Source organism: Hippocampus guttulatus, chromosome 2 (assembly GCF_054856545.1).
Source record: "Hippocampus guttulatus isolate MCC_2025c chromosome 2, RoL_Hgut_1.0, whole genome shotgun sequence".
Taxonomy (NCBI): Eukaryota; Metazoa; Chordata; class Actinopteri; order Syngnathiformes; family Syngnathidae; genus Hippocampus; species Hippocampus guttulatus.
The window spans coordinates 31,384,792-31,406,482 of record NC_141262.1 but is presented as its reverse complement, the minus strand read 5'-3'; the positions used below and the strand labels follow the sequence as shown (position 1 = coordinate 31,406,482).

At 43.3% G+C, this 21,691-nt stretch overlaps 1 protein-coding gene across 1 annotated transcript; it reads left to right on the top strand.

Moving 5' to 3' along the window:
• The first annotated feature begins 1,525 nt into the window (after positions 1-1,525).
• On the top strand, positions 1,526-19,861 carry kctd16a (potassium channel tetramerization domain containing 16a). Its single transcript, XM_086105674.1, has 2 exons — positions 1,526-2,769; positions 18,610-19,861. The coding sequence occupies exons 1-2, from the start codon at positions 1,971-1,973 to the stop codon at positions 19,059-19,061; spliced, it is 1,251 nt and encodes a 416-aa protein (XP_085961800.1). The 5' UTR covers positions 1,526-1,970; the 3' UTR covers positions 19,062-19,861.
• The last annotated feature ends 1,830 nt before the right edge of the window (positions 19,862-21,691 follow it).

The window sequence follows — 21,691 nt, the reverse complement described above, 5'->3', positions numbered from 1 at the left end:
TCAGATATTTTCTTTGCAATGTGTTCTATGCGCTGCACTAGTCTAAATGTTATTTAAATTTGTATTGTGTGCATGTCTGAAGTTATAAGAATTCATCAGAATAATCCACCCATTTTCAGCAATCCAAGGAAGGTGACATTTTATGCAGCACTGCACCCTGCTGTTGACTGAAATTAATGCCAAAGTGCCCACGGGCTCGTATTGTGAACTTTACTGCTCATCTGTTTTCTGGGTTTGGTCTCCATCTTTTCAATTATCTGCCCCTCCCACAAATAATAAAGCCCACCTCATTCATCCCAATTATATTGTTTAAAAAGTTAGCGAAGAATAATGTACATTGAACACTGCACCTGTTTTTAGCCTGTTATGAACCACCATGATGTTGTGTTCTGAATAGAGACAGGTAATTTATTGCACCGCTTGTCGTATACGTACAAATTTGTATCTTCTTTTATTTTTGCATTGTTTTGCTGTCTGCAGGTGCAGGGTTCGATGCGGCCTCCCTGTGTGGAGTTTGCGTATTCTCCCCGTGCCTGCGTGGGTTTTCTCCGGGTCCTGCAGTTTCCTCCCACATTCCAAAAACATACGTGGCAGGCTAATGGAACACTCTAAATTGTCCCTAAGTGCGAGTGTGAGCATGGATGGTTGTTCGTCTATGTGTGGCCGGCAACCAGTTCAGGGTGTCCCCCGCCTACTGCCCGAAGACAGCTGGGATAGGCTCCAGCAAACCCCGTGACCCTTGTGAGGAGAAGTGGATCAGAAAATGGGTGGCTGGGTGGGTTGGAGATTTTGTAATATTGAAATGTATTAACAAAAATGTAATATATTAATTGTTTTGTACATATGCACGTGTTTTGTCCATATTTAAAATAGCATTTTTGTCATCTACTTGGTTAGGAAGTGTGTGTGGTCCTCGGTGGCCTCCCCAGTTGTAGTGATGAAAAATTGTTCCCCCACGACATAAAGCGCCTCCCTGAATTAGAGCCACGTGAATGTGCAGAAAATGAAGAAATGTATTGGGTCTGAAACCAAGACTAATTTTGACTCGATGATGCCAATCCGATGGATTTTCCAATTGAGTGATCGGGTGACAAAGAGAGTGTCAGGGTTGACTTCATTTCAAATGTATTAGTCAGATGTTTGATTACAGCAGCGAGACCCCGGCTGCATCTGGTCCCACATAGCTGTCAATGATGATGAGCGCAAGTCAAAGCACCAACCCCTCCCGTTGCCTCTCTCTCTGGTTATGACCTTACATGTAAATATGGGACAGCCCATTAACAGGATTAAAATGCGCAAGGCTGGATGATAAAACTGCATTAGCCGATGTATTTTTTTTTTGTTTATTTATTTATTGTTTTTGACCCACACACATCATGTCTTTCGCTATGCAAATGTCATTTGTCTTTAAGATGATGTAAGACATTATTGGACCTCTCTCGCTCCCTCTCTCACTCTCCCTCTCTCTCTCTCGCAATCTCGTTCACAGCTTGCTCAACACGGGTTTAAGCCGTCTGCTGGTCGCACTTTGGAGGGATGTGGGTGCGCACCGGAGTCCCACTTGCATCCATCACCTCTTCGGACAGCTGCCAGCATCCAACCAGAGTGGAACTGAGCCTTTTACGCACTGATCTTGGCCCGCGAGAAAAGAAGACGCTTTAAAATACAGGATTTCTACTTTATTGATGGTGGCGAGTTACAGAGTGAAAATGATGCTCCTCTATACTCATCGCAGTGGATGCGCGTAACACGATGATCTTATGATGATTGGTTGCGTTGAAGAAAAAAAAAAAGGATGGGCAAATTTACGCACGGACTCAAAGGATTTAAACGGGTGACACACCTTGGATTGTGATGACCGAGGCTTTGGTTTGTGAGTGCTTTGCCAGCATGCATCTGCATCGCGCGCACTGAAATCGACGCCATCCATCTACTCATATTCCAAGGCAAGATTAAGAGGAGAGAGGGAAATGAGCGAAAGCTGCAAACCAGCCAAAGAGCCCGGCTCGGCGCAGAGCCCTCCGTCGGATGTCATCGAGCTGAACGTGGGTGGGCAGGTATACTACACCCGCCACGTCACACTGACCGCCTTCCCAAATTCCCTACTCGGGAAGCTGTTCTCCAACAAGAAGGGCTCTTCCAATGACCTGCCCCGTGACTTTCGAGGACGTTACTTCATTGACCGAGATGGCTTTTTGTTTCGGTACGTATTGGATTACCTGCGGGACAAGCAAGTCGTCCTCCCGGACCACTTCCCCGAGAGGGGGAGGTTGAAACGGGAGGCGGAATACTTCCAGCTTCCAGATTTGGCCAAACTTTTATCGTCTGAGGAGTCCAAACTGCTCCCGGACGACTACAGCGATTTGGACGACGCGTCCGTGGGCAGCGAGCACAGAATTTACCCGTCTTACTCTTTAGACAGGAGGTACGGCTACATCACAGTGGCTCTGAGAGGAGCGGCGGGGGGCAAAGAAAGCGAGCCCGACCCCAAGAGTAGAAAGTTGCCGAGGATCTTCATCAGCAGCAGGATTGCTTTGGCCAAGGAGGTCTTCGGAGACGCGCTCAACGAGAACAGAGACGCGGACCGACCCGCGGACCGCTACGCGTGCAGGTTTTATCTCAAGTTCAAGCACCCGGAGAGGGCGTTTGACATGCTGTCAGAGAGCGGCTTTCACATCGTGGCTTGCAACTCTTCCCTGACCGCCTCCACTGTCGCTCATTACGCGGACGACAGGCTCTGGTCCAATTACGCGCAGTACATCTTCTACCGTGAGTCGAGCGCGCGCTCGTACACACACACACACACACACACACACACACACACACACACACACACGCGCACACACTCACGCGCACACACGCATCGGCTAGAGCACAGATTTCGCAATCACCGCTCATTCCACAAGTTTTCTCTCAACTTGATATGTTTTAATCTGCCTCACTTTAAAAACAGTTGAATCAAAGATAACACAAAATGCAATCTAAAATAAATTAAAATCTAGGACAAATGTGACCGATCCTGTCAATTAGACCCAACTTCCTGGGGTTGTTTTGCACAAACCAACCTAAAAAATAGTTTATTTTGTGCCAAACAACAATTGTTTTGGACAGAAACAACCCGATTTTTTTTGGCGGCTTCTTCATTTCAACCCAGCTTTTTGGGTGAAATCAATAACCCAGTCGAAAAAAATAAATGACCCAAAAGTGGCCGAAATCATGCCTGGGGCTGCACCGACAGCGAAATTACACAACGCAATTCGGGCAACATCACATGAGAACAAGGGACCATAAATGCAGGTCACAATCTCTGAAGTCGAACACAATCTGTTCCAGGACACTGGCCAACCAATTTTATTGCATTAGTGGTGTATAGTGGTGCATGGCACCGCCTTTCATGCAGACAGCACAGGTTTGATTTCCAGCCAGTGTCCCAAGCCCAGATAAAAAAAAAATTTAAAGAGTGGATGAAAAATTTTCACTGGTTTTCATTATACAGTATTTAAATATTTTTTACTATGACTATATTTCCACAAATTGTGGCCTACACATTTATTTTAGTTGGAGTTAAGAACCAAACAGGGCCGTAGCTTGACTTACAAGTGCCCCAAGTTGCAAGTTTTTTGAGTTCAGAGAAGTCACTTGGTTGAACTTTTTTATTTTTGCATTGTGGCACAACCCAATATCTGAAAAACGAATAAGACTCGGATAATAAAGAGAGCCAGAGAGCCAGAAAAAGAGGGCCACAGTTACTGATACACTTTCAGCCATTTATTGAACTCTAGAAACAGTCACACAAATACAAAAATTATGTACTTGCAAAGGGCTTCAACAACAATCCAGTGCAATTCTGTCCTCCCAATTTTGCGATTGAGATTTAATATGCAATTCTTTTTTTCAATGTCCTCTTCCCAAGTATTTTTTTGCTAAACAAACATAGGTAATAAATTAATCTGTACTACGTCTCTGTGTGCCCTGCGATTGGCTGGCAACCGGTTCAGGGTGTCCCCCACCTACTGCCTACCCTACCCTCCTACAGCTGGGATCGTCTCCTGCACCCTGCACGACCCTTGTGAGGATAAAGTGGTTCAGAAAATGGATAGATGGATGGATGGATGCAATAAAAAATATTAAATGTACTATACATAAATGTTTTGTTTCTTATAGTTTAAGATGAGTTTTCTTTCCCCTTCCTAATTGCAGCCATTGTGATTTGAAAATTGCATTCGACTACATTACTGTTGATTTGAATTTGAATGCAATTTTTCAGCACGAGCCAAAAGTCACGCCCAGAAGCTCACACAATGACTTGCTGGCCATGTTCTGGATGTCACTCACTTAGCCACGCCCCTTAAAGGCACACGCTACAGTGGTTGTTGTGACTTGGCTTGTTGCCACACACAGTAATTACTCTTGATAACAACCAGTGTATTTCTTCACATTGTCTTTTTTTATGTTTCATTGCTTTGATACAATGCATGCATCTGATTTTCTTTGCTAAAAATACAAATCCGAGGAACTGTTTAGGTGTTGTTGTTTTGGTTAGCAATGGTTTTGCAAAAGGGCTTAGCGGTTCACTCTGACCTAATAAGGTGGGGAGGGGTTGAGTCACAATCCTGCTGCACTTCAAGTACATGCGCCATGCATAGACATAACTGCTTAGTTACTGGGCCTGACTGCCTATGAATTATATAGCACGAGTAGGCAGCAGAAAAGACAAAAAAAAAAAATCATATCAGCTCTTGGAGTTCTTCATCAGCAAAAGACAGATTTAGCTTCAAATATGGCCTATTTGCAGGGAAGAGTACGACCATATGGCCAATTAAAAATCACTTTGTTCATTATTCTGAATGCTTCCCTTTGGAATTCAGGAAGAAAAAAAAACCCAGTTGACGTGTTCAGGTTGGAAGTGCAGGGGAATGCGTGAATGAGATTTCTCTCTAATGTTGTTACGATAGACTACCTCTGAAGAATGCAGCCTGAGCTGAACTTCATGACAGTGAGTGAGTCATGAAGGAGCAGCTCCAGGTGCAGGTTAACCCCACTTATTGTACATGGACCGTCCGGCAAAGCTTGGAGAAGCGGGGGAAGTTTTAGAGTGGCTCGAGGAAAATAATGAATTTTAAGAAGGAAAGAAAGGGACATTGGAGAGAGAATTTAAAGGCTCGGGCTGGAAGGGAAGAGGAAGGCGAGCAGATGGAGGCTGGAGCGGATGAGCAGAAGTGATGAGGAAGTAAAAGTTGCATGAGGCCTGACCAAGGGGGAGAGAGAAGCGAGGCAGAAAAAAGGCAGAGGGATCTGGGAGCAAAAACACTGATTGAAGTAAGTATATGACTGCTAAATTCATGGAGCCTTGGGAGAGGAGAAATGCAACATCCCATCTTGTTGGTGGTGGGCTGGGATAGACAACACACGTTGTGATGCGCGATAGGACACTGTGACCTGGTCAGGACAGAGTTGTCATAGTTATACTGCAGCACAGTGCTCAGCATCCACTTTCCACCTCTGAAACCTGATTCCAAGTGTGGGACAGCGGCTGACCTCAGGCGGGCACTCCCAATTGAAAATTGCATGCACTGCAATACTTACTCGTAAAGTGTACATCTCCTAAATTTGTCAAACCACAGAGACGAGTGTTGTTAAAAACCCTGCCAAATTGATTGATTTAAAAACGTATTTTAAACAAGGCTTGTAAATTGTGAAAAGCACGCACACTCATGGTGGACGACGAGGCACTCTGAAGCACCTACACTGCAAACCTGTTAGAGTTAATTCTACACCGAGAGTGCTAATTTCAACACCAAAAAAGTGTCTATATGGATCCACACTAACTGGTGCCAAAGTGTCATTTGATAAAGTGTTATATGTTCAACAACCAATAGTGTGCTATACGGCAACAAAATGTATTGTTGACAGTGCAATAATTGTGACACGATTACACTGTTGCGTATTTAGACTAACACTAATGAGAGTTCATGCCAACACTATACAGTGTGGCGGGGACACCCCGGGGGGGATACCCCCATGTGTGCCTTACTACCTTAAATAAAACACACTACAAGATTAAGATTTCAATTCAAAACAAATTTCGTTTATTAGATCTATTTCAGACGCCTCATACAAAACAGCTGTCGGCCACAATGTCCTGTACGTTCTTTCAACATTTTCACATGAAAATTGCTCATCAAGAAAATTGTCTTGACTCTAACCAGTGAACTTATGCCATTACATAAGGGCATGGTTTCCATTTCAAATGGACACCAATCATGGTAGAATCCAGGTGACACCCCATTTGAATGTTTTAATGTTACATCCTAAACAACACAGGCTATTTTATTACTGGGTAGTGTTAATGCAACACTGACATTCTGTTATTGAACCCTGTCCCAAAACCATTTAAAGTGTCATCCATCTTGTAAAGATGATGGCGGATAGGTGAATGGCACATTATTTTGCACCGATGCACCCTCTTTTATCCACCCCCCCCCCCAAAAAAATCAGGAAAACTGAAATTTCAGGCGGCCCGGTAGTCCAGTGGTTAGCACGTCAGCTTCACAGTGCAGAGGTACCGGGTTCGATTCCAGCTCCGGCCTCCCTGTGTGGAGTTTGCATGTTCTCCCCGGGCCTGCGTGGGTTTTCTCCGGGTGCTCCGGTTTCCTCCCACATTCCAAAAACATGCATGGCAGGCTGATTGGACGCTCTAAATTGTCCCTAGGTGTGAGTGTGGGCGTGGATGGTTGTTCGTTTCTGTGTGCCCTGCGATTGGCTGGCAACTGATTCAGGGTGTCCCCCGCCTACTGCCCGGAGACGGCTGGGATAGGCTCCAGCACCCCCCGCGACCCTAGTGAGGATCAAGCGGTTCGGAAAATGGATGGATGAAATTTCAAGAATTTGAATGCCATTGCCACAATCAAGCACAACATAGTTTTCAGTCTTTACATGTGTTTTCTGCAGCTATTTTCAAACATTATGTATTTAATAATAATAATAATAATAGATTTTATTTATAAGCGCCTTTCAAGACACCCAAGGACACTTTACAATAACAAAAAACACAAAACAATACGGGTTGAGCAGCGGCAGCCAAAACGCGCCAGCGTTCACTCAACCCGAAAGTCAGAAAGAAACAAGGGAGGGAGAGGGGGAGAACCCCCCCCACGCTCGAACTACCCTCATTTGAGGATAATTTGAGTGAGGCAAAAAACTCCTGCACAAGCATATGACAGTTACAACAGGTCACAATACATAAATAATTTAGATCCAAATCTCTGAATTCGCTTTCCAGGATCAGTAGGTGGATTTTTCGAAGGAGGGCACAAACACAATCGTCTTGCAGTTATGTGCCTCCTTTATACAGTAAGTCAGCGTTTGACTGGTATAGCTTGGCGTTTGGGTTTACTCAGAGTGAAATCAATAATGTAAACTCCACAAGACTCTTTCCTCGAAATCATTAAGGACATCCTTTGTGCCGTTTTCTGCAAGCTATTTTGTCTTGAGTCAAGCAGTTACCGGTTCATGCCATTACAGCAAATTAGTACACTGTTCAGCAATCAGTGCCATTAGTCAAGGGACCAGTTAAGATGCTTATCTCCAGTTGCTTTTATATACAGTACGTAGTCCCCCGCTGACCAAATTAAATGATTCCATCAGCAGATTCTTTCCTGGGTAGATCAAGGCATTTATCAAAATAGTTTTATGAAGTTGAAGTGATCTGCACTTCCTTTTAACCATTTATTTGTCCCCGTGTGGTGATTTTGAATAAACTGTTCAGCCAATGTGTCATAAGTAGTTAGCAGCAGTCACTGGTCATTTCCATGTCAGACTTGACACTACAACCCAGTGTACGATTGATTCTCTCTCACTGACAGAAGGTGTGAATGTGTTCCCAAGTTGTTGCTTTTCCTGTTATTCACTTTACATTCATGGCATGAGTTGACCAACCCACAGGCGGTTCTGTGCAGCGCCATGGCTGTCATTGTAGTGTCTTAAAAGTCTTAATGGTTCCACATTATTCTGCCACTTGTTCATTTTTCTGTCAGTCACTTCGCCGCTGCAAATGTTGACAAAGAAGCCCCCTCCATGGGACCCCCCAACTTAATACAAAGGGCCTATCGAGGTCATTAAATAGCACATTATTCTGCCATTTGTTTATTTGTCACTCAATCATATAACTGCAGCATCCAAGGATCAATCACATACCCGTAGGATAGACTCCAGATATCCTGTGCCTGATCCCCACATGCATTTGTCAGCCATGTTGACAGGACCGTAGTGGCCGTAGTTTATGCGATTTCACGTTTCACTTTCATGAAAAGGACATAATGAGATGTGCAAGCTGGACAGGTTGGATATCACAGATCCTATCAAGCGCCAGGAATGCTTTTTACAACTATTTTCACAATGGAAAATGTGGAGCACTACACTGGTGAGTCCTTGCGATAATGCAAAGGCTTTGAAGGATACGAGGCACATATACTTAGAATTGCATGGCTTTCATCTTTGAGAAATCACACTGGCGGGAGCAACCAGGTTGTGTCGCAGCCAAGGCTGGGCTGTTGGGTGGGGAGCAGCGCAGTGGCAACGAGTGGCCCGGCGACAGGCCAGCCCTGGCTCCAAGGCAACCTGGTTGATCCTGCCACTCTGCTTTTCTCAAATGCTTCAGAACTCATTGGACGGTGCTTCACAGTGCAGATACACAATGACCCAAAGCACACTGCGAAAACAACCAAAACATATATTTTTTAATGCAAATAAATAGAATTGCCAAGGCCATCACCTGAGCGGAATCCGATTATAGCATGCATTCCACACGCTGAAGACAAAACTGAAGGAAAAATGCCCCAGCCAACAAAACCAGTAACTGCCAACAGTTGCGGTAGAGGCCTCACTGGCATTAAAATCCAGCGTCTGGTGAAGTCTATGGATTCCAGATATCAGGCTGTAATTGACCTGGACGTGATGGATGGACCTGACTGAAGTGCGTTATCCTTTGTAGGTTTATACTTGAGCCATGGTTAAGAATGTTGAAATTGTACCTAATTGCTGTACTGTAGAGTTGAATAGTAAGTTTCCACCGTACCCTGCCACAGCGGGTCAGAAGTAATACCATTTTCTCAAAACCTCTGAGGTACATAAACCATTACTTAGTGGGGGGAAGGTAGGGGGAAATCAAACAATTAGTCCAGACCAAATTCATGATATCATGTGAAATATTTGCTTTACAGTACTACATTATTCTTGATACCAAATATTGTCGATTCTGCTTCATAATCTGTTGTTGTTTGCGTTTTGGATGTGTTTGCTTGCGATAATCTGATATAAGCATCATGTAGAAATTAGGCATACAGTACCTGCAGCATAATGCCTGTGAAGTCAAATAAAGATCCTTTGGTAGCAGCATCTTGACAGGATCCAGAGGAATTGTAGAAAGGCTTATTTATCACAAAAGAAGTAGGTCATCTTGCACAACAAGGACATTGTTTGTGATATTATTGTGACAGTGGTGATATTATTCCCGTTAGGACGAACAATTCCAAACCCCCAGCTGGCATTTGAGGACAGTCTTATTATCACTAATTATCTCTGGGGAAATTGAAGGGTGTTGGCTGATTAAAAAGCAATCTGGAATCCTAAAATATTTCCCTGTGTCCAGCCGTACACTGGAGACACAGTTTGGATAGATGAAGGGTAACCTACTTTAAGGGCTGCTTAATGAAGTCACACATCAATGGCCAGAGAATACAGTGAACCTCTTTTATTCGCCTTTCGCTTTTCACGAATTCACCTATTCAGGTTTTTTTCTGTGGATCCCCGTTCTCACCTATTTTTTTATGTATTTTTTGCTCTTGAATTTTCCTTATCTCAAAGTGGGGGGTTGCAGTGAATAGAAAGTCATTGCAACTCTCCTGGCATGAGAGGTTCCACTTGGGAGGTGCTTGTGAGATTGGATGGTGTATGACTGTCATGGCACCTGGTCAATCGCGACAACGTGATCTAGAGAAAGGAGGATATCAGGAGGCGGGAGTAGGTCACGAATCGCAACCAAGTCCAAGTCATAACCTTCACGCCTCAAGAAAGTCTGAATTACTGTGGGGGAAAAAAATAAACAAAATCAAGCAAGTCACATGACTTGCCACCATATTTCAAGCATGTCGAGTCAAGTCATTACTTTGTTAGGTCATAAAATCTTAGGCATAACATATTGGCGTGATGATAAAATGTTTTTTCACTGATCATAAATAGTACATTCACTCTAAAAATTAAATGAACATTTCCATCTCTAAAAATTAAACCGACAACAACTTAAGAGTATAAAATTAATGTTTATACTGAAATAATTTAGAATAATGCATATTATTTTTTTGTAATGTTTGTATGAGTGTCACACAGTTACTGTGATGATAAATATTTGAATATACAGAATGTGAAAAGTGGGTATAATCAGATTAAAAAACTACATACGTTGTTCTGTTGTGCCGATCTGATTCAAAATCTATTATGAGTGAATGAGAGCCATTAACTTGGTGCACCTTGTAGGTTGTCACTTTACGAAGTGAAGTTGTTGTGCATTCGTTTACAGGGGCCCTGCCACATCAAATGCGACCAGGGAAGTGGAGTCTGCATAGATGTCTATGTTTAAATTACAATGCACTTTTTTTGTCTTCTCAATTAAATGCCTAAATAACATGAATTTTAATATGTGGCTATTGACGAGCTAAACACAGCTAGCTTACCTGTGTCTGATGAATGAACGTAAACATTGTAGATGCTATTTCTCTTATCTTTGAGTTTCAAACCTTACATGTTGCTATATTCTTTTCCCCGGTTTCATCTAAATGATAATCTTTGAATTCAAACTTATTCTCGTCTTTGGTGATAGCCTACTTGCTCAAAGAGTCACTCGAAACACTCGTCTGTGGCCGGGTCATATTGCTGGTCGTCGTTTCCTGGGTTGCCAGATTGGTGGCACACATGGCATGAAATATAATAATAACAATAATGCTTCAAAAATAATAGGCACACTATATTAAATAATAGATTTTTAAATGTCAACAGAATGTCTTGCCAAGTCATGGAGTTCAAGTCAAAGTCAAGTCGAGTCTTTCAGAAGATTTTACCAAGCAAGTCGCAAGTCATACAATTAGGACCTTAAATCGACTAGATTGCAAGTCATGTGACTTGAGTCCCGCACCTCTAGGAGAAAGTAATCCGTTGCCAGGCTGTACTAGAGGCGGAGATTGGGCCTAGCCTGTTTGGAGTCAGAATGGATTGGCGATGCCAACGACAGATGGATGGTGCTGGCCATGAATAACTCATCCACTACTGATTGAGCACTTGCGTGGAGAAAAGGTCTGAGGTAAGCCACGGCAGTGTGCCGCTGCCATTTTGCACTAAATCACTTCAAGTAGATGTGCTGCCTCACCTTGGCAGAAAATGGGAGCTTAGATCGGAAATGTGCAGACTCAACTAGAAAACATACACAAATGGGTCAATCGTGAGAAAGTGATCATTTGTATTGCACAGCATTATGCATCACACGACTGATCGTTCTCACTCACATTTGACCCTGAACTTAAGACTCACTTTTAGGAGGCCAAAATGCATAAACCTAAATGGAGCATCGAGTATAGATTATTGAAACATGATTCCGCAGTTAAAAATAAAGGTTAGGACAAAAAAACTTTCATGATTACACTTTATAACTTTGCATGAATGTATAAGTTGAAGCTAACAAGATATTTTGCTATGGTAAATTGTGCTATTCTGGATAATGCAGTATTGTGCGCCACATTATACTGCACAGTCTCCGCTGGAAGCGGAGACTTATGTTTTCTTGCTGTCCTTAAACTACTCTTGAATAAAATTCATCCAACCATCCATGTTCTGAACCGCTTTATCATCACAAGGGTCGTGGGGCATGCTGGAGCCTATCCCAGCTGTCTACGGGCAGTAGGCGGGGGACACCCTGAACTGCTTGCCAGCCAATCACAGGGTGCACAGAGATGAACAACCATCCGCGCTCACACTCACACCGAGGGACAATTTTAGAGTGTTCAATCAGCCTGCCATGCATGTTTTTGGAATGTGAAAACCAGAAAAACCGGATTACCCGGAGAAAAGCCATGCAGGCACAGGGAGAACATGCAAACTCCACACGGGAATGCCAAAGCCGGGATCGAAACCACGACCTCTGCACTGTGAGGCACTCGGCCATCTGGCCGCCACCCAGATAACAATATCTTAAAAATCCGTAATATCGCAAGGTTTCACTATATAACTTCTTTAGACCTTTCAGCCTGTCTGGTTTATCTATTTGGCATCAGCAGCCACCTTCATTTTGAAGGAGGATGGCACACTTGTCAGAAGCAATCACCTGGAGAAGAAGTCAGTTTCTTCTTAAAAAAAAAAAAAAAAAAGTTGCTGTTGGATCCCGTTCACAAAGTAGCAAGGGATGTTTGCAATTATAGGTAAAGTGCTTTAAAGTCTATACGAGGGCTCTCTGGTGGAGTATTATTCCCCACGCTTTTCTATTGCTCACTGTCTGGGCTTCAGCACCATTGGCTGGTTGAGTGAAAGTACTTTTTATTGACACATTCAAATGTATGCAAATATGAGGGGCGCTGCATGCGGTGATGATCAGTTGAGCTGCTGCAGAGATGCTTGTGCAGCAAATAGGACCGTCGTGGTCAAACGGATTTCTTTCTTGCTATAGGGACGGTCGCTTCGCAAGACAAGCTTTTCCCTCCCTGCTGCTCCTGCAAGGGCACACTGACCTAATTTGTAAGCTAACAAGCATGTAAACTAGACTCCTCCTCAGGCTGCGCTTGCTAGCCTAAAATGTATTTGTGTGGACATGAGCAAAGAGGACACAAGACAGCTGACAGCTTTGTAATTTACCTGGCAAATTAAGTTACCTTGAAGACGTTTATTTCAAGAAATTGAAAATGACCAAAACCGCCACTGCGTACAACTGGTGATGTAACACTCTCAAGATATTGTTTCATCGACGGTGGGTACACTGTAGAGATTTTCCTTCCCCAATCTGTCTGGAAAAGAAGTCAGGGCTAACAATCGTAAATGTTTAACCTATTAAATATTTATTTCTATTTATATTTAGAATCCTTATGTGGGTGGCCAACATGAGTTCTGCTGAGCCATGGGCGCCATGATCGTGACGTTAAATAGAGCGATAGCCAATTAGAAAGTCCTCTGAAGTTCCCGCTATCGAGCAGGGCTGCAAGATTCCGGGAATTTTCTCTTGGCACTGACAGAGCTCAAAAGCACAATGACACAAATATTTCATTTTTCACAAGTTTAAAAATTGCTTTTCAAGCTTGTAATAAGAGTGTGCTGGGTAAGATTGGCATGTGTGTACGTTTTCTTACATGAAACCTTGCCTGTGGGTGGTATGATATGTAGTACAAGGACTTCTTGCTTATGTTGGTTGTTTGCTTTGGTGGGAAGATGATGTTTTTGAGGTACACTGACCGCAAGAATCAAATGTCCTTAACTAAAGGCAGATTGCTTTCAAGTTTGCATGCGGATCCGTTTTTACATCATTTAAGATGTTAAAAATCACGATGCATGTACCGTTCCTTGGAAGTTCGACTGTTTTTTAAAAATATGAATGTATGAGGGCGGCCCGGTAGTCCAGTGGTTAGCACGTCGGCTTCACAGTGCAGAGGTACTGGGTTCGATTCCAGCTCCGGCCTCCCTGTGTGGAGTTTGCATGTTCTCCCCGGGCCTGCGTGGGTTTTCTCCGGGTGCTCCGGTTTCCTCCCACATTCTAAAAACGTGCATGTCAGGCTGATTGGACGCTCTAAATTGTCCCTAGGTGTGAGTGTGGGCGTGGATGGTTGTTCGTCTCTGTGTGCCCTGCGATTGGCTGGCAACTGATTCAGGGTGTCCCCCGCCTACTGCCCGGAGATGGCTGGGATAGGCTCCAGCACCCCCCGCGACCCTAGTGAGGATCAAGCGGTTCGGAAAATGGATGGATGGATGAATGTATGACTGCTCCCAATGCTGCAGATCAATAGTGGTAAAGTACAAAAATACAAATAGAACTACAACGATACCTGGTAAGAAGCATCATTTTGTCGAATACAGTCCAACCATTCTCAGTGGATATTAAAGCCACCCCCGAATTCTTTTCACCCTTTGAAAAATACTTCTAATCAAGGAGCTGAGGAATGGTTTATTTGTCCTCTGGGGCTACAAGTTACACACATTAGAGGACAGAAATGCTCACTTGCACAAACATAGTGCAGCCGAGCTCACTGTAAAGTTCTTTGACGGTTAAAACAAGTGAAAACGCAACAAACAAGTCCAAAAAGCACTGCATGATAAGTCATGGGGGTTCAGTGCCTCGCCTGAGGTCATCTGCAATTCCCAATTTCTTATTTTAGTCCATAACGTCTGGTGTATATTCTTTTTCTCTTAAAACCTTCTGTTAAGGCTGCTCCTTCTTTTGGAATATATTGCAAAAAAATTAAAGAAAAAGCAGAACAGATATGTATATTTAATCTTTTCAGACTCTCGTCTCGTGACATACGTCGCAGTGTATGCGAACAGTGATGTTCAAACAGTGATGTGCAGTTTTCGTTTTGTAGGACTTAGGAGACATATTTAGCAGAGGCGGACTCAGAACAGAATATTCTTGTGTTTAACCTTTTAGGCCAAGCCCCAGAACTGCTTTCCCAGTGACAGAGTATCTGCAAGAAGTGTGTTAATTTAGAGGCAAGCAAACAAGCCCAGTGACATTTGCGTTTGTCGGAGCCTCCTGCCTTCGGTCCACGTCATGTCCTACTTCTTCTGCCATTTAGGATCATTTACAAGCTCAAAAGTGTCATTTTAATGAGCATCCAAGCTGGTGAATTTCCGCAAAATGAGACCCCCCGTCAGGACAACTTTTCCTGCTCTCATAAAAGATGGAATTTAGCTTAGCGCTGTTGAGAAATGCAGAAGCAGAGTATGCTCTGGACAACAGCTCCTGTCTCTTAATGTGGCGGTAACAGGATCTCTTAAGAGAGTCTGTACGGATCTGACAGAGCAAAGGAAGCGATCAATATGGCTTCCCTGAAAAGATTCCAGAGGATGTTTAGACATACCCGCACGCATGGCTTGACTGTGCATCGTGGTGTCACTCTTGAGTGACGTCTCTCATCATCTTTTAGCATCCTCTAAACCGAGCTCCATCACGTTTAAGGAGATACTGAATTTACAAGAAGCGTGTCAACTTCAAGCTCAAGCAACCTCGAGACTCTAAAATACAATATTGCACCCTGTGCCAAATGGACACACAAATGAACTCCAGGTGATTTCAAGTTGTACAGTTCATTCCGCTACATGGCCTGAAAATTGCACGCAGCTATTCTTGGGAGTTGGTGTGTTGCCTTAATGGGTTGCCCCTCCGAACTCCTGCATCCATCCATTTAGAAGCAATACTCAGAACACTGGCCCCTCCTCGGAATCCTGGTCACTAAAGCGCCTGCATCCATTTGCGGAGTGCTGCTCGTCTGCTGGATTCAGCTCGATTCATTTTCTGCGGGGGGGAAATTGGCGAGTTGATTGGCCTCTTTTCTCATGGATTAGCCATTAAAAAGCTGTTAGTGATTCTCTCACTATCATCTCAATACAATCATTGTGTCTAGGATAAAGTCATTATTACGGTGAGCGCAGAGAGGTTAAAATCCCCCCTTGAACTCTGTTCACAAGGAGCTAATGGACAAAATGTTGCTCCCTGTGTGATATCATAGCAACTGAGGACATATCATCACATTGGAAAAAGGCCATTAAGGGGTGTTTAGGCCTGTGTGTATGATTCCATCTCTCATAAACGGATGTTGACGCTACAACTGTACTTTCTTATCTCCGAGTGCATCGAAAAGGGAGGCCTGTTTTTCAAAACAGAGACAGTCTCTTCACAAGGCAGTAATGGAACCGTAATTCCTCTGTGTAATTGACAACGTGGGAGGATCTGTTGAAGGAAGAAAGTTGAGAGTTATGAAGATGAAATTTATGCCCCATTATTGTCTCGTGGTATACACCCCCGCATTACTTTGACTGAATAAAGTGAAACAGTGCTGAGTAAAGCACAGAACTTCAAGAGGGCCAAACAGCAATGGCAGATAACGGTATCTGGCTCTCGACATAGCAGTTGGTGTAAGGCTGCATGTAACAGAATTGAAGAAGAATGTAAAAGAATTTTAGTTCTGATCTAGGATCTTGCCTTACGACAGGAGAATACATCATCCACTGCCGTAACATTGACATACACAGATAAACTCATCCATCCATCCATTTTCAACACCGCTTATCCTGGACGAGGTCACGAAGGTTCGAGCGAAAGGCAGACTTCCCCTTGAACTGGTTGCCAGTCAATCACAGAGCAAACGACCATACACACCCACATTCACACCGTCACATACCACTAACCTTCAGCGACGAATAAAACTTATGACAAAGAAAAAAAGCATGAATTTATGACAACAATGACTGGAAGCCAATCCCAGCTGATTTAGGCCGAAAGGCCCTCTTACACCTGAACTGCTCACCAATCAATCACTGGGTGATTATGGAAAGTGGGAATCGATCCACTTGCCAGGCCATGGAAGTCTGTCGTGGGTGGACTAAAACCTGATGAACATTCTAAGAGTTCATGACTGACAGGGGCCCTAGAAAATAGTATTTTTCAAATTGCATCATTGAAGTGGCAGGCCCCAAAGTGATATTTTTGGACACAGGTCCTGCGATCCCTGGTGGCACCTCTGGGTGCACGAGTGTGAACCACAAGATGATACTCTAACACACACTCCAAATTTTGTTTACTCTACCTTTCCAGATAGGAGTAATGCACATTACAAACGTGTTGCCAACTTAACACAATTATAGTATCATTTTGAAATGAACATAATGCTGTGCAATGCTACCAATAAACTCTGACTTTGTTTCACTGCTGCACCACTGACAGGTACCTTGGCCCTTAAGCTTAAAAAAGATTCAATACTAGATGAATAAAGTCATATTGGCTTCTCAGGTTCTCGGGTTACAGGTTGCATATACTTGACTCACCCCCGGCGCGAGGGTGTAGTTTCGTGATGATACTGAAGCAATTTTTTTTTCTTCAAAATTTTGCTTCCATACAACCACAGCATTCTCCTAATTAAATGGCTTGAAAGAGACATAATTTTTTTCTCCCCACAATTTGCAGTTGTTGGGTGTCTTAATAAAAGTTCCCTGATGCTGTTCGGTCAAAATACAGAAAGGATAATAGACTTCAACACACCTAATATTTTCTCGCTGTGTTTGGCAACAAATCTAGTGACGTTTTGTGGCCTCCAGGAGAGGACCCTATTTTCGTAGACAAGAGCCTGTGCGCTCGGTGTAAAAATGGGCGCGTCTTCATTTTCAAGCTGGGGCAAGCATAGTTTAGCGCGTTTGTGAATTTGGTAGGAGTTTCTGCATATTCAATTGCACACCCTAGGTGCATCTGGGAATTTAGTGACCAAAAGTGGACTCGATTTTGGACTACCTAAACCAGGGGTGTCAAACTCATTTTTGTCGCGGGCCACATTATAATTACCGTTTCCCTTGGAGGGCCGTGATGACTGAAACTACCTAAAGAAGTCAAGAATAACATTTTATTCAACTATTGTTAAAGTAATTATAATGAGGGGGCTGACAAGAAAATGCTCACAATATATCACCGAATTATTACATGTGAAAATTGGAAATTGTGGTACACATTTTAGCAAGTATCATGGAAGGTGTCATCTTTGATTTGCTTTCGCGGGCCACTTAAAATGATGTGGTGGGCCACATCTGGCCCCCGGGCCTTGAGTTTGACACCCGTGACCTAAACGCAGGTCTATGTTGTGGCGCCGGTGGTGTGCTGCGATTTTGGCATACAGATTCTGAGCTCTGCGGTGTGTGGTGCATTTCATTCATAAATATGACAACAGCATCGTAAAATCCTTCAGAATATGTTAATTGTAGAAATTAATCCATTGAACAAATTACTTCCATTATCATTGAAGAAATAATTTTAATAGCATCTTCCTGACCGCGGGGCACAACTATGAACAGTGGTGGTGGTGGTGGTGGGGAACGGGGGTCTGGAGGAGGTCACACGCGGTTGCACACAGCGGCCAACAGTACATCATCCAAAACTAGATATCCCCTTGCAGTTCCTTTTTAAATATGCTTTGCACGCTGATCTCCTGCATCTACAGGATGGGGCCTCTCTGTACTGAATTTAAAGAGAATGAAGAGAGTCACTTCGATTGGCCGAGAGTCGGCTGCGTTCTCTCCCATAAACTCTGTTCGCGGGGAACGTCCATCAAATGTTCATCAGTGTTTTTGGAGCCATTTTTGGGAGAGCAACAAATACGCTTCGGATTAAATAGGATTCAGTATTTTTTTCATGAATTCATTTTCATTTGGTCATTAAGGCACAATTATATGAAGTTAGGAGTCCCAATATTGCCTTATAAATAAAAGCGTACTAATGGCCTTTTGGGTGACCACAGCAGGCCATCCTACTCAAGAGTAGAATTCACAGTGGTCAGTTGTCACCTCTGTTAACAAGTCAACCCAAATGTGTGTGTTATGCAGGTGGACCCTCACGGTGGTCCTCGTCCCACTGCGACTGCTGCTGCAAGAGCCACAAAAGTGAGCGCGAGGGAGAAAGCGGCACTTCCTTTAATGAGCTCTCCACTTCCTGTTCCGAGACCCAGTCGGAGGCCAGCTCCCCTCAGGGGACCGTCATTCGTGGCCCAGTGAGTCGACGCCCCAACATCCAGTCCTTGGACCGACCCATGCACAAAGGCCCCGCCCACATGATGCAGCAGGCAGAGATGTGGCGTAAGACTGACATGCTGCGGGGCCGGACCTTCGGAGTCCGCGAGCGAGAGGCTGCCAAGAGGAAAGCCAATAAGGAAAAGATGACACCCGAGCAGGAGCTGGAGAAATGCATCCAGGACTTCCGTCGCATTAGGATTCCCGATCACTTTCCGGAGCGGAAATACATGTGGCAATCGGAGCTCCTGAGAAAATACCGTCTCTGAGGATGGATGTGCAGAACAGATTATAGTGAGCACCCACAATGACACACTGTCCTATTAAAATTGACTACGACCACCAAAAAGAGGAGCTTTGAATTTCAAAATGCTCTGTATTGAGTCTTAAAACTGCTCCACAATATTGTGCATCTCCACTGAACGTACACAAGCACACAACTGTGATCTGTGGTGAAACAGATCTCTCCCCTGTTGACATTATAATGTATCTGTCGACCTCTCGAGAGGGTCCCAATGGAAACTGTGCATCACAAGCATAGTTCATCGCGAGCACTATTTTTAGCGAGATTCTGCAGGGTCGCACACAGTAAGTACAAAGCAGTGTGAGTCATTGATTTGTAAAGTGTACCACCGTGTATGATAAGCACACGTGTTAATCAGGTTACTCCTGTTGGGGGGCTCCCTTCATCGCGTCGGAAGCGATTTGAAGCAACAAAGCAACCTCAGGGGCAACATCTTGTCCAGCTACCACATTATCGATGTGCTCTTGTCCCTTTTCTCACTTGCGGATGGTGCTTTGAGTTCACAATGCTCCACCGATAACACAAACTTGTAGTCGGCTTTGACAACGGCACTGCATGTCATTTCACTCTTATCATAATTATGCAATATCACAAAAGATGGTGTGGTCGGATGAAGAAAGCACTGCCTGGTTCTGTCTGCAAATGGAAAACATTTTGTCTCATGTCATTGTGTGTTGCATTGATGATGATGCTGGGTATGTAACGCAAGTGGCTAATCTTGGATTGTAAGTGTGAATACAAGCAAATAAAAGGGTGACAACTGAATGGGTTGATGGTCATCCTTCTTGGTGCAGGCATTAAATCAGTCATGAAGATGCCATTTTATATAACCAGTGTTCACACTCATAGACTGTTTAGAGTCTTCAAAGAAGCTAATACGTGTTTTTGGAACGCTACTGATGACTCTAAATTAGGGCTGAGAAATGTTAAAAATAATACATTAATACATCTATATATACGTGTGTGTGTGTGTGTGTGTGTCTGTTTTTCTTTTTTACCTCCATATTGCAATTGCAATTTTATTATGCAATTAATCTTTCAAGGTCCTCTTCCCATGTATTTTTTTCTTTTAACAAACACAAGCAATACATTTATCTATTCATCTGTGGAACAACAGACAGTGTCAAATGTATTTGACATAAATGTTTTCACCTTATTGGTTAAGATAAAAATAAAAGTCAAAATAACAATAAAACTAATATGAAAGACAGCCTATCCACTTCAAGTAGAGATATTAACTTCCTAAACACCTTCGGCCCTATTTTAAAAACTGCATTACATCACCTGAGCTAAAACTTAAGACCTGGTTTCATCTGTCAAGTCAAGTCAACTGTATTTATAGAGCACTTTCAAACAGCCATCGCTGCATACAAAGTGCTGTACATGGAGCAATTTAACATATACAATAAACACCTGGTCTAAAGTGGAGTCTACTTTCTGTCACTAAATTGTGAGGCGCGATGGGTGCATCTAATAAAAAAAATGCCCTCGGTCCACCTGAACGCCCAGCCAGGCGTGATAGGGGCCGCCAGATTCCCAAACACGGTAAACCACACCTGCCCTGGCATGAAAATTAAGATGCACCAGTTTTTACACCAAGCGCACGTGCTCTCATCGACAAAAATAGGGCCCTTTACCTTACAATCTTTGAAGCGCTCATTTCAATAACTTCCAAAATTCTACCAAACAAGAGTGTCGTAAACATAAATCAGTCAGTTAGAAGGCGAATTTAATGAATGCAAACAAATCCCTGGCTCTATCACTTCAATTTTTCATATTTCGTGAAACATATGTAAACGTGGACTGCACTGCGTAGGCACTGAAATTAAACTATATCAATAAATCAAAAGATATGCATGTATATAAAAAAAATAAAGACCACTGATCAACAGAAGTGAAACAAAACCCGCCCCCCCAACCAACAAATTGCAGCCTTTCCAAGTTGAAAGTTGCATTTTACAACATTGCAGTGTCAATTTCAGATCTATATCTGACCCTAACAAGGACAACCACGATACAAAATGGATGGAGTTGAGCAAAAGTTCGCTTTCAAAACTCCATTGGGAAAATTAAGAAAATATATAAAAAACTGTGTGAAACCCAACAAGTTATTAGGATATGGTTGATACTCGCTTTATTAACTAGCCCCTATCGGGTAATCAAAATGTTCGAAACATCGTTGGGGTTGATGGCATGCAGTTCAACACCGTTACAATAATAAACATCCTGTATTGTAAATTAATACCTCTCACAGATGAAGATTATTCAGCTGCGCCAAATGAAATGTCGGCAGACTTTGTTACGATGCCTCACATTTTGAATACGTACTATTTTTAGCGAGGTCTTCTGCAGTTGCTTTTTTTCCTTGTGGTATCTAGAGAGAGCGTGGCCTGGGGATCATACTGCATGCTGGGTAGCCTTAAAACTGCCTGTGTGATGATAGATGAAGCAGTGCTTCTCTCCTGAGACAGCCAGTGTCCTCGGTGACTATGAAAAATGCTGGAAGGACTGCATTAGGCAGCAACGTGACAATATCCACATTTTGAGAAAGTCAATTGTGCTGCGATGACCCTTCTGTTCAGAAAGCTGAACATC